Source organism: Populus alba, chromosome 18 (genome assembly GCF_005239225.2).
Source record: "Populus alba chromosome 18, ASM523922v2, whole genome shotgun sequence".
In the NCBI taxonomy this organism is placed as follows: domain Eukaryota; kingdom Viridiplantae; phylum Streptophyta; class Magnoliopsida; order Malpighiales; family Salicaceae; genus Populus; species Populus alba.
In genome coordinates this window covers 14,234,181-14,247,741 of record NC_133301.1, presented here as the reverse complement: position 1 = coordinate 14,247,741, position 13,561 = coordinate 14,234,181, and the positions used below count along the sequence as shown (strand labels likewise).

General features: G+C 30.3%; 2 protein-coding genes across 3 annotated transcripts; both read left to right on the top strand.

Moving 5' to 3' along the window:
• The first annotated feature begins 6,510 nt into the window (after window positions 1–6,510).
• LOC118052123 (uncharacterized) lies at window positions 6,511–8,705 on the top strand. The gene is made up of 3 exons (XM_035062962.2): window positions 6,511–6,671; window positions 7,177–7,324; window positions 8,246–8,705. The coding sequence occupies exons 1-3, from the start codon at window positions 6,572–6,574 to the stop codon at window positions 8,394–8,396; spliced, it is 399 nt and encodes a 132-aa protein (XP_034918853.1). The 5' UTR covers window positions 6,511–6,571; the 3' UTR covers window positions 8,397–8,705.
• A 1,997-nt stretch (window positions 8,706–10,702) lies between these two features.
• Window positions 10,703–13,279, top strand: LOC118052122 (uncharacterized). 2 transcript variants are annotated; one of them, XM_035062961.2, is made up of 5 exons: window positions 10,703–10,909; window positions 12,108–12,358; window positions 12,431–12,521; window positions 12,865–12,928; window positions 13,028–13,279. In XM_035062961.2, the coding sequence occupies exons 1-5, from the start codon at window positions 10,851–10,853 to the stop codon at window positions 13,079–13,081; spliced, it is 519 nt and encodes a 172-aa protein (XP_034918852.1). In that variant the 5' UTR covers window positions 10,703–10,850; the 3' UTR covers window positions 13,082–13,279. The 2 variants fall into 2 exon arrangements, with proteins under 2 accessions (XP_034918852.1, XP_073262236.1); XM_073406135.1 differs by lacking the exon at window positions 10,703–10,909 and adding an exon at window positions 10,951–11,096 and having other exon boundaries at window positions 12,103–12,358.
• The last annotated feature ends 282 nt before the right edge of the window (window positions 13,280–13,561 follow it).

Sequence of the window (13,561 nt, the reverse complement as noted above, 5' to 3'; positions counted from 1 at the left end):
AAAAGCTGAAAAAAACCTCTAGAAAACAAAATAGAACATGGGCTACTGAAAATCTTGCTAGGGTTGCATTGGTTTTGGAATTGTATCACATATCAGCTACCTTGGCTCTCCAGTTCTTGATCCAGGAAGTGCTATGCATGTTTGGCTTCTCCTCTTGCTCACTGCGCTGCGTTTCTTTTCTTTTTTTCTTAGGCCCTAGCTAGTCTGGAGATTCACCCATGATATTGTAGAGTTTCAGAAGATTTGTAAGCCAACTTGAGTGTTTTGACCAAACATCTCTCCAGGGGAAAGATGGAGACAGACAGGGGGCAAAGATGGGGCCCGATCCCTGCAACGAAAAATAAATTTTAAAGGGTTGTGTACCTATTTTATTTCCATAGCCCTTGTAAAATATATATATATATATATATATATATATATATAAAACTTATTTTATCCTTTGAAAAATTATCTTAGCTCAACCAGATCCTCTCAACCAATGAGAGAGGAAATTGAGGAGAGGACAGCCCATGTGAGATGATCATCAGTACTGGCTGCTTCAAGATCCAACCCTGTTAGACTTCATTGGAGACCTATGATGAAGCTAGCCTTGCTTCAATGCTGTCGTATACCTCAACACTGATTTTTTTTGGAAAAGAAGACATCCCCACAAGGCCAGCAGCAACCGCCTTCTTCGTCTGTGTTGACATGGAGAAAAAAAAGACAAGTTACTCTGTGGTTTGGTCCTTTTTTTTTTTCAATTTTTGGCACCATTCGTGGATTCCTCCACTAACTTTAGTACTTTCTAATTATGTCGATCTTTCTAAGTATTTTGGAATATTTTTTTGTAGTAATTTCAGTGATTAGAAGAATAGAGAGAGATTGTGTCAACAATTATGTGATAGGAAGTTACTAGCAAAAGAAGTTAGAAAATCATGGAGCAAAATGCAACAAGAGAATAATATTATTTTTCTGATATGTTTTTCAAAATATATCTTAAAATATTATTTTAATATATTTTCCAATTAAAAAAATAATCTTATAAAAATACTTCACACCACATTATAAGCCCACACTAAATTATTTTCCAATTAAGTTTCTTCTTTTGGATCGATAGGACACGAGAGAACACCATGTACTCTACAATGCTTCGGACTTTAATAGCCTTTTAACATGGGCTCCATGAGGTTGGATATTATTTTTTCCAATAAAAAGAATTTGAATGGGTAGGCCTCTCTTATCTTTCTTTTTAATTAAAAAAATTATAAATAAAAATAAAAAAATCTATACATATATTTAACTAAATAAATCAAAAATTATTTTTTAATTAATAAATAAATAAATAATATCATTAATAATAATTAAAGATTAAAATAAAAATAATTAAAATATAGATGAAGGTAATACGAATCATATATTCAATTGTATTCAATGACTTTGTTTATTAACATTAATTTTGTATTTAATCAAATGATAATTAAAATAGATACATAAATGAAATTGATTGAATGAAATAAAAAGGGAAAAAATCATGCAAGGCTATACATATTAAAATAAATATTTTTTTATTTCTTTTAAAAAGTTCATCTTTATAATATCTTCAAAAATTAAGTTCATACAAAATATTTTAAAGAAAAACCTCTATTAAAAAAGGCTAAATAAGCAAAAGAAAAAAAATCATAGAAGATGTATATTAACTGAACATAAGTTTAAAAATTATTAAAAAAAACATATTAAAAATATGTATCAATTAAAATAAACACAGCATTAGAATAAAAAATTAAGAAAAAGTCAATGGTAGTCTAAGTGATGCAGGCGTGTTTAAAATAAATAAGAAAAATAATTGATTTAGGTTACAGACCCGACTGAGTTTAATAAGTTGATTATATTTTAATTAGATGATAAATGAGTAAGATTTTTATAAAAATAAAGACCGCAATAACATAGAAAAAAAACACTAGAAACATGAAATTGAATAAAAAGCAGAAAAAAATAGCTCGAGTTAACCCAAGTTAGTGTTATAGACATGTAACATGGATAATAAAGGATGAGCCAACCTGAGTTAATCTGTAAAACTTGTTGCCCAAGTCATGAGACTAGTATATAACTTAATAAAAAGAAATTGATGAAAATCACAAAGACATTTTTTTCTTAAATATAATGTCAAATGATAAAACCGAAAAAGAAAATGAGCCCGAAAACAAAATATCAACTTATGTTAACATTTCAAATCCATGATCCAAGTCATTAGATTGGAAGCATCATAGATGAAAATGCTATGAAACTCAATCCTAAACAAACCTGAATGATAAAATTAAAAATAAAAATCAATTACACAAAAGTATATAAAATAAAAACCATATATATAATTAGAAGAGTCAGGGTGAAAAATAAATAAATATATGAGAGGGCAACAATGTTTTTTTTTTTCTTATTGAAGGGTTAAATTGAAAAGAAAATGAACTTTAACAAAAGTGAGGAAAATCAAAAGAATAAGAATCAAGTTGGAAACAAAAAATATATGACAAATTACAATTAAAGGACTAAAATGAAAACAAACAAAACTTTTATAAAAGAGCAAAAAAAATTAAAAATAAAAAAATAAAGATTGAAATTGAAACACAAAAATAAAAAAGACCAACAAGTACTTTTTGGATGGGAAGAGAGAAAATAAGGAAAAAAAGTAACAATTATTGACGACAAACCACAGTCGCCCATCAAGTTGACTTAGGAATCAGATGACTCAAGGCCTTAGCTAGGTATGAAAAAAATAAAAACCACGGTTGCAATTGGCTTGTGGAGACCCGAGCGACCTGTCGGGTCAACCCAAAACCTTTCAAATCAACTAAATCATGTCAAGATAATTCTTATAAAATTTAATTTAAAACTTGAATTATAAAAGAAATTAAATTAAGAGGTATCAAAGTTGCATCTTTGTACTAGATTTAATAATAATTTCAAAAATTTTCCTATAACTTTAACTATTTTTACATTTAAAAAAAAAAAACTTTGGTTCAATTCACAGTGTACGAGACCCCAGCAAACTATTCTTAATATTTCATTAAAATAATTGATTTATGCTACATATAAAAATGGGAAAAGGTGAATTAAACTTGGTGCATTTTTAACTAATGATAAAGTAGCTCATGGAATGTTGGACCCTTTTTCTAGACTTCACCAATGGTGAGGTAACCTCCCATAGATTTATGGCTAAAAAAACCAAGTGCCCGATTGATAGATTCCAAGATTAGAGTGGAACATGCTTCGTCAAGCATTAACCACCGTTCAACGAAGAAAAAACCACATCAATAAAGGTAAATGACACAAGCATATCTCATAGTTAATTGGGATGTTTCTTGACTATCCATCTTTCTTGACACAAGCATGCTTCGTCAAGATTTATGTTTTTTTATATTAAATGGATGAAGAGTAGAATTACTCTCAAAACGTGTGTAAAACTAGGGCTTTATAATACCATTTGATTGTAAAAAAAAAAAAAAAAAAGGTTTGAATATAAGGAATTTACACATATATACTCTTCTCCTGCACCCTTTTAATTACCAAAACCTACCATATAACAAATTATTTTCTTTAAGAATTACCAAAAGATGGGAATTTTTGAACCCTAGGGTTCTTTTTAAGTGGTCCATGGATCTCTCTATTAGGTCATCAAAAGAACCAATGCTTTTGCTTGACGATAGCCTCTCTCAACTAGCTACATATATAGTATATATAATAATAGATCACCCACTATAATAATAGGAAATGCCTTTTTTATTGATAGAAAAAAAGGCATTTCCTTTCAAGAACTAACCAATCAAATGACACCATTCTTTCATGACTCCACTTTAATCATGTTCGCCTGTGTTAATAGCATGATTTAGCAATTATAATAAGCTACAAAATGACCTCATTTCCCTTTCTTTGGTGGAAGAGGTAGCTAGGTGCATGAATGGTAGACCGACTGTCTTTTCCCTTTTTTTTTTTAGTCTTTCTTTTGTTGAGAATGGTAAGGAATTCATGTTGTTATATATGCCTGTGAAACTTTCCTTTTTCTATGGAATCTTAGATAAATAAGATCAACAAGAATCCAATTTGAAAGGTAATCTCTGCGTCCTTTTTTCATATATATATATATATAGTATATCATTTACGAAGTGCATAATGCTAGATTTTAACGTAAATTTAAACAAATTGATTGGTACACAGTAACATGTTAGTCTAAGCTTTTGAATTGGAAAGATTCTCTATTACTATATATAAGCTTTTCTATGCATAAAATCAATATGTATATATAAAAAAGAGAGGATATTTAAGCTACGATAGTGTTTTTAAAAAAATTAAAAAAAAAAATTTGAGACCCAGGCCATTGAAGAAACCAGGTTCATTAAACTTGATTAATTTAATAATATAACAAAAAAGCATCAAGAATAAATAAAAAAGATAACAATAATTAATTATAAAAAATAAAATGTGAATCATACACAAAGGAGAAGAAAGAAAAGTTTGTCGAAGATTCATTGTCGCTCCTCCATGGACACAGCCCTAGCACAAAAAAGAGCTTATTGAGATGATTATTTTACAAAAACTAAATTTAACAAAGAACAACAAATAAAAAGATTCAAGATAACCCGCGTTATTTTTAAAATTAGTGAAAAATCTTATAGAATGCAAATAAAAAAAATAATGAGCCTAATTTCTAATTAAATAAATGTTGAATGGTGAAAAAAAATATATGAGTTTACAAAAAAAGGAAAATAAAACCAAGCAGACTCGAATGAATATCTTAAACCTAAGTTAATATTCCAAACAAATGATATATTAAATTTTTAGACCCGGACTCAATCAAGAATCTCAATTCCCAACTAATTTAATGTTGAAGGATGAAATTGAAAAAAAAAAATCATTTTAAAAAAATTGCCAAAGTAAAAAAATAACAATAAAAAGAATGAGGATCAAATTGATTTGATACAAAAAAGGATGATGAAATTGTAAAAAAATTATCTTAAATAAAAAAATAGTAGTCAAAAGAACGAAAATTAAATTTGACATATGAAAAAAAAATTAGAGGATGAAATTGAAAAAAAATCTAATTTTATAAAGTATTTCAAATAAAACAAATAATGATCAAAAGAACGGGTCGAGATCAAATTTAAAGGACAAAACAAATTGAAGAACTATCTTGAAAATTTGGAAGGCTAGGCAAAGAAAAGAAGGAAAAAAAAAAAAAAAAGGGTTACCAATACCAAACTAGAGAATTGTTGACAATATGCACTACCTAGGTATGGAGAGGTCATCGAGGCGATTACAACAATGCCTCAAAAACTAGAGTTTAGTCACCGAATAATGCTGCATGTGCCGTTAAAAGAGCACCACCACCACCCACTCACGCAAATGTTTGTAACTTTTTTAAAAAAATAATATTTATGTTTATTAAATTATCAAATTGCTCATAAGGAGACATGATAATAGAAAAAAAAAAAAAAAAAGAATGAAAAAACAAAAGGCCTCTTTATGCAAGTTAAAAAAAATAGATTAGGGTAATTTAGTTATTTAACTGTGTTTTGAAAAGAAATAAATGTAAAAAAGCTCTTAAATACCATTTTAAAATAATTTTGCTTTTAAAGGTAAGTTAGTTGTTTTACTATCCCATCAAATTGTTAAAAAATGTATTTATTCTTAATCAATATGATAATGACAAATAAATATTATTGAAATGACTTTATTGTCTCCAATAAAAAGTTAATTAATTTTATTTTTTTTAAAAATAAAATAATCATTATATTGTTTTCAATTAATAGAGTAATGAGTCTACGACTATAGTGTTTTATTAATGTCTTTTTAAGTTTTTTTTAATGAGTGAGGTTGAAATAGGATATAACTATTGTTTCCATGTAATTAATTGGCTTGAATTGAAATTTCATTTCAATTTCAATAAATATAAAATATTTAGATATAAAATTGTGTTTGATTAATGTTACAAGATAAATACAGAAGGGACAAAAAAGTGGTTTGGTTGAGTCGGTAAAAATATAAAACAAATAGTTTTAAGATAATTTTGATTAGAGAGATAAAGATAAAAATATAATATAGATGTCTTTAAAATAAATTTACATACTTTTAAAATAAAAAAAATAAAAAATATATATTTCTTTTTTTTTTTAATTTATTTTTAGACAATAATTATAAAATATCTAATTATTAAAAAGATGTAACAATCATTCTGATGTCTTTTAGAAAGTTTTTACACGGGGTAAAAAAATTCTATTACCCAAAAAAAATGTAAATCAAGATTTTCATTTCATCAAATTAATAAGCAATTAGATTTTTTTAAAAAAATAAATAAATTATTTTTTCTTAAGAAAATTCAAAGAATTAATTTTAAAATTAATAATTTAAATTTATTTAACATAATAGAGATTACTCAAAATCAATTTTTCAAATTCCCACTTTTTTCAACTGTTTCTCAATGCCACATGTCATTCCATAACACACACAGCACACTCACTTAACCTCTACTCTCTAACACAAATCACAACATCCCTTTATAAACCCTAAATCTCCAAACCCTTATAGGCTCTCTTGCCTTCTAATGATATCAAGCTCTCCCATTTCTCTCCCTCAACAGTCCCATTCGTTTGGTTTCAACACACCCATTATTCTCCAGACGCTTCGCCACAACCCCACAATCGGTTCTCTCTCTTTCTCTCTGCTTTATTTTTGTTCTGTATTTATTTATGTGTATTTGTATATTAGGTTCTTGGTTTTCAGTTCTTACTTGGCATTCAAAATTGGAATGGGAAATCCAAAATGAATGAGACCCGTCCTTTTATTTTCTTAAAACCTCAAAGTACTTGGGGTTATAGGATTGTATGCAAAGTTATGTGTTTTATAAAAGTTAGGGTAGATTAAGAGATGTGTAAGTTGCAATTTAGTAATGGAAGATGCTTAAAGTTTGATTTTTTTTTATTATGGTTTTGGTAAATTAATGCTTAATTAAAGAAGGGGCATGCCTTGGTTTTCAATGGTGGTGTTTAGGATCACGTGTAAATGTTAGGGTAGATTGAGATATGGTTTTGTGTCTGTTTAATCTTTAAAGATGCTAAAAGATCAGTTTTTGTGGCGGGTTTGGTGAATTTGTTGTTGATGGAACGATGAGTATGGTTTTGATGGGTTCTTGATTATTTGTATTTGCAGTAGCCATGAAGGTGAGGTCATCAGTGAAAAAGATGTGTGAGTTTTGTCAGATAGTTAAGCGTCGTGGACGGATATATGTAATCTGTAGTTCTAATCCCAAGCACAAGCAACGTCAAGGCTTTGCAACATTTGCTTACAGTGGCCTCATGTGTGTACTCTCTCTATCTCTCTGTAACTTGGTTTGTTTTTATTTTCAGATCCTTGTGATTTTGAATGCTTTTTGAATGCATTTTTCAGATATTATATGCTTTTTAACATGCTTAAGCATATAATCAGTTGGTTGCCTCTTTGCATTGAATGCCAGTTTTGTTTCAAACAATATGCTTGGAATGAATTTTGGCTAAATTGTTAGTTAAACATATTGTTTTGGTGATTGATTTCCCTTTTAGAACTTCTGGCATGTATATAGAATCTGAAAACTGAAAGGGCTTGGTCCTTGTTGACCTTGTTTGTACTCGTGGTTTTTTCCACAAATAAGCCATCGTATCAATCGATTGATCGGTATTTTGTAGTGCTTGGCAATCCCATGATATCATAATTGCACCAAAAAAAATTCCTAGATATCATAAGATACTCTGCAACTCTTGTGGAAGGGCTCTGAGCTGCTTTGAGTTACTAGTGGCCTCCTACAAAAAATACTAGGAGACAGAGCACCATATACGAATCACTGAGACTGGCATCCTGTCCTCATATTTATCAGCTTAGCACTATAAGCATACCAACTATTTTATGAGCTGGAGATTGTAGTCTTGCCCAAGTAGATATGCATGATCCATCAATTTGCTTTCATGCGATTACAGTGTTGAAATTCCTCTGTTATTTTTTAAGAGTCAATTTTTAACTGAACACATCATTGTGATGTAATCTTGGTTTATTCTTAATCACTGTTTTCACTCATTGAGAAAAAGTCACATGCTTTACTAGTTCAGTTGAGAACAGTTTATGTTGACAAGTAAGAACCAATATGGCATGCCATACATTGAGATTTTATTGGGGTGCAGTATGAAAAACCGTTTGTAATTGAACAACTGTGGAAATTTAGTAATGTGCTTGCTGATATCTTTCCTAGATCTGCGGAGACCACTGCCCCACCGAGCATTGTACCCAGTCAAAGCATGGGCATAGGCCTGGCTTCTCTCTTACCCAAAAAGTATGAACCATCAACCATGTATGGATGGAGGGCTGGCCTTTCATCTTTCCTCTTCAAACAAGGGAATTAGCTGAAGAAGAATGGAGTTGATGATTGACTTATTGTATCTGTTTTGGTCCTCATGGTAATGTTATATCACTCAACTTTTTTCAGCAATCTGTTTCCTTTCACTTTGCTTCGACTTTCACTTTGTTGCTGATACTCGTTTTTCAAATCTGGTACACCATGATCGTGCTAGCAGTCATTGTTTAGATTGCTCTGTTTGATACAGTATATGGCGTGCGCATGTATAAGAAACTTCAAATGCCTTTGATATGGCCTAGCTTCTTTCACTTGTACGATAAAAATAAATGAGATCATAACAATGAAATTTTTTTTTTCCGGCTGTGTGAAATTCTTGGCATTCTTCAAGGCGGGTTTGCATGATCATTGTGAAAAACGGAACTGCAGTCTGATTTAGCAGTAGAAATCAAAATGCTCTATTCTTTTCTAAATACAAGCATACCTACCATCTTTTTTATCTAACCATGAAAATTACGACGAACAAGTATATTTCCAGGAGGAAAACATTTCCACCTCTTAAATAAAGAGAAGCCCCCTCTAGTTTCATTTAATCTGTTGGCATGCATGCAAGTGTCAGAACAGCAGTTAATCTATCTATATTTTAAGATTGGACGAAACAGAAGCACTGTCCACCACAGGAACCAAAAGCTGTTTCAGTGCATTCCCGTGAGCGACAATCTTCCAAATTGCCGGCATAAAATAACGAACTGCATTAACATTCAAAACTACAGCCTCTATGTATATTGAATTTTGTTCCATCTTCAATTAGTTTCCACCATGCTAGTTTCAAAATCATGTACTAAAACCTACACTTTCATTTTTAAAGTCTAACGATTCTTCTCTTATTAACTCAGAAATTCAAGACAAACACATGATTTATTCTTTTTTTATATATTTAATTAATACATGACAAACGAAGATGTTTAAAATAAACCCTAAATTATAATAATACATATTTATCTTATAATTTTAAAATATCATGTGTATTTTTTTTAATAACAAGTTTTAACTGCAATTGTGATACTTTGTTTAAGTCAACTAAAATTTCTCACGTGAATTTCACATTACTAAAATTAGTTTTTATATGAACTCCCATCTTTGAATATCTTGACTAAGAATTAAGGACATGATTGGCACAATTATATATATATATATATATATATATATATATATATATATATATGGATTTATTGGATATAATTTTTAAAATATAAAAATATATGAACTATTTACCATATTCAGAGTAAGATGTATTTTTATATCAAAATATATAACTCGTAAGTCATGTAACTTTTCTTTTAATTTACTTTGAAAAAAAATGGATGAAAGGGCATATTGGACAACAAATTAAAAACTCATCCTATTATATAAAGACGGAGTAAGGTAATGTGTAGAATTGTGGTTACTTTTTAAAGTGATTTTTATTAAGAAATATATTAAAATAATATATATTTTTTATTTTTTAAAATTTATTTTTAATATTAATATATATCAAAATATTTAAAAAAATTATTATTTTTTAATTTGTTACCACGCTGCTAAAACAAAAAGGCTCTAAAATAATTTCCCCAATTTTTTATTCAAAAACTGACATGTTTGGATAATTTAACATCGAGTTTTTCACTTTAGAATGTATTGAATTGTTATTATCATTTAAAGTCATCAACAAATAGCAATTAGGTTAACCAATATATTTACCCTCCTAGATTTCTTAATATTACACTTGCACCCCTGTACTTTGAAAAGTTTTCAATATTACCTTTATACTTTTTAGAAAGTTTCACTTTTACCCTTTAGTACTAACTAATGAGCAAAAAACTAACTTTTTATTTTATTTTATTTTTTCTTACTTTTATCTCATATATTTTTCTTTCAAGTTAAAATATATAAAAACTCAAAAAATAAATTCAAATTATGGAGTAATATTGAAACTTTTAAGGAATTAGAAAATTGGATTAAACCCATTAGTGTTTAAAATAATTAATAATAATATTTAAGTGAGTTGTGGCAATGGCATGAAATGAAAAAATTGAAATAAAATAATTCCCACTCACCCGAACTTTAAGGGGAAAAAAATGATCCAAAGAAAAAAAAAATATCACAATAAAATATAAAATTGGAATCTATAGATTCCAATATAAAAAATAATAATATTTTTTTTAAAAAAAGTAGAATATCAAGAATTATTCTTATATACAGTGAGAGAAAAAACATTATATCAAAACTAATAAATTCATAAAAAAGTAAATTCATAAGAATTATATAAAAAACATGTATCTAAAGGCGGTAGAAAGAATTAATTAGTAGTTCTAAAGTGATAATAGCTGTTAAAAAAAAAAAAAACAAGCAGAAAGATCAAACATAACAACATTAATTAGTCAAGTAACTCATCATCCTCTTAATAGTATTCACTAATACACTTTTCGTCGGTCTCCACCACCAAGTTCGACATTATCAATTAATGGTGATATTGAGTAGCTCCGTGCCTGCTTGGATCGGTCACTTTCTTGCTTTTATGGGGTAAGTCCTCAGAAATCAATTTCTTGTTTCTTTATTTGGTTATGATTGGCTTTCATTTGTGGATTACTGGGTTTGGTTAATGAGTGTTGAGTCCATTGGAAGAGGGTTAGATCTTGAATTTGAGCTAAGAACCTTAAAAGAACAACTGGGTTTGGTTTCTTTTTGGCTTATAATTATGGTTTCTTTTGTAAGTACTTCTGTGGCTTCTCTATTTTTTGTGAAGTTGATTTTTTTTTTTTTTTGGGAATTAATGAAGATGTGGTGGAAATTGGAAACTTGATTTGGATTAGTGTTTCAGCTAAAGAAAGATTGGGTTAGAGGAGGATCTTTGGTGGCTTGAAGGAAGGAAGTTGTCATAAATTTGGAAACTTTATATTCAAATTCTGTGTGCAGTTGTGGAAAACTATGTGGAAAGAGCATGGATTTTTAAGTAGATAATATTTTTAAAACTCGAAAGTAGAGAAGATTTTATGTTGAAATTATAGTTATTATGTTTTTGTAATGGAATGCATTTTTGGTTGAGCTCTAGTCACCTAAGAAGGGACCTAGCTAAAAGTTTAAGGGTTAGAGTATTAAGCATCTTAGTTGATTTGGGTGCTGGAAGATGGCAGTTCTTGTAGCTAGAGAACTAAAATTAGAACTGTTTATGATACTATAGCTGTTCGAAGGTTAGAAATCTTTTGCCAGATAATGGATCGTATTATGTTGTTGCTTATTCCTTTCCAATAAAATTGATCAAGCGAACAGTAATTTGGTTCAGTTTGTATAATTGTTGATTTCTGTACTTCAACTGTGCCTTAGGGTACGTCTCAAGAGTGGAAAATTAATGAACACAACTCAAACCAATCAAGTCTTACCCCAAACTACTCATTATCAGCAATATGAATCCTTGTTGTGCCCTTTAAGTTCTAGCCCTATTTAGAGCAACTTCTTCCATTAGCTCCGTGGCAATAAAATAGAAAGAAACCTGTGAATGTAAGTTTTACTTCGTTATTCCTGCTCTGTCTAGAACAAATGTTTGTGGTTTTGTTGCACCTCAATAAATTAATGGTTGTGAATTGGATTGTATGATGTTTCTTATCTTGTTATGACCATTGCTACTGTCAACTTTCATACATATGGCGCAAACACTTAATATTTTGTTGTTGTTGTGTTTTGCATCTGTATATATGCTTTAACTTGGTTTGCAACAGAACAGTGGCTGTTTTGGATGCTGCACTAAACCCACGCCAATTATTGCTGTGGATGAGCCATCAAAAGGGTTGAGAATACAAGGGCGAGCGGTGAATAAACCTAGCATATCAAATGATTTTTGGAGTTCCAGCACATGTGACTTGGACAACAGTACTGTTCAATCTCAAAGAAGCATATCATCAATCAGTGTATCAAACCACAATCTTGGTAGCAGCACTGGTAGCGTGAGCAGCAATAATGAATTTGTAAATCATGGTACGTTGCAGCTTATCTGTTCTAGTTGACTGTTCATGATGTTATGTGGCATTGACATTTTGTTATTTTCAGGTCTCCTTCTCTGGCAACAGAGAAGGCTTCAATGGGCTGGAAGTGGCACATCTGGGAACCAAAATCAGCGAAGATGGGAATCCAGATTAAGGTGTTTTCTTTCTTCTAAACGTTCATTATTTTGATTCAAATGCTCTAGCTTTCTCCAACCCCCAGTAAAGGCAACATTAATAAGAGGTTTTCCAGCTTTCTAAGTTTAGGCTATTGAGAAATGTTCTTTGGCAACCCTGTTTTTCTGTTCTCGTGCGAAGTCATCACTTCTAGTGGTTGCCTGCTCTTGTGGCTTCTAATCCCTATTGTGTTCTCATATATCACAATCAGCACGTGGTGCTTTGGTGACAGATAAACTGAGGATAACTCAAGAGTTGGATTTTGTAAACTCCTTGCATTCTGCATTTTTTTCTTTATCATTTTTGTCTGCTGTATCTTTTCAGTTGGAATGCAACTGAAGGTTTGCTAGGTTCCAGAAAGCCCTTTCCTCGGCCCACCCCTCTTTCTGTAAGTTGATGCATGTCAGGTTTTTTCTCCCCTGTTTTTTTAGCATTTCATCGTAACTGTACAGTTTTGACATCCACGGATTGTATTTTAACTTATCAGGAGGTGGTTGATTTTCTGGTGGATGCATGGGAGCAGGAGGGATTGTATGATTGATGAATTTCAATTGCGAAGATTGTCTCACCTTCTTCACATATTTCCTATCTGTTTTAACTCATAAGAATCTTCTGTAATTTGTAAATAGCCATGTACAAAAAGAAGAGATATAGAGAGAGAGAGTGAGAGAGTCCAAGGAAGTGCTTCCACTCAATTGTAATTTAATGTCAAATAACCATCCTTTTCTTTTTCTGTAAATGCCATCTTGTGTACCAAATACAGTACCAGCCACTCTTCTCTTGCATGCATCTTGGATCTGCGTTGATCTATACATGACCTGGCTTGTTACTCGACACTTAAATCTTCGTAAATAGCATGGTGATGAATCGCGCACAGACGATGCTGGGCATTTTTCATGTGGAGTATGATTCCACTACAGTCAATTGAGCATCCAGTGAAGAGTTTCCAAGTCCATTTGTCATGTGTTGTTAAAATCTGATGGTCTAGAAGCCCTAATGAATCAATCTGAAGATGTCGAAC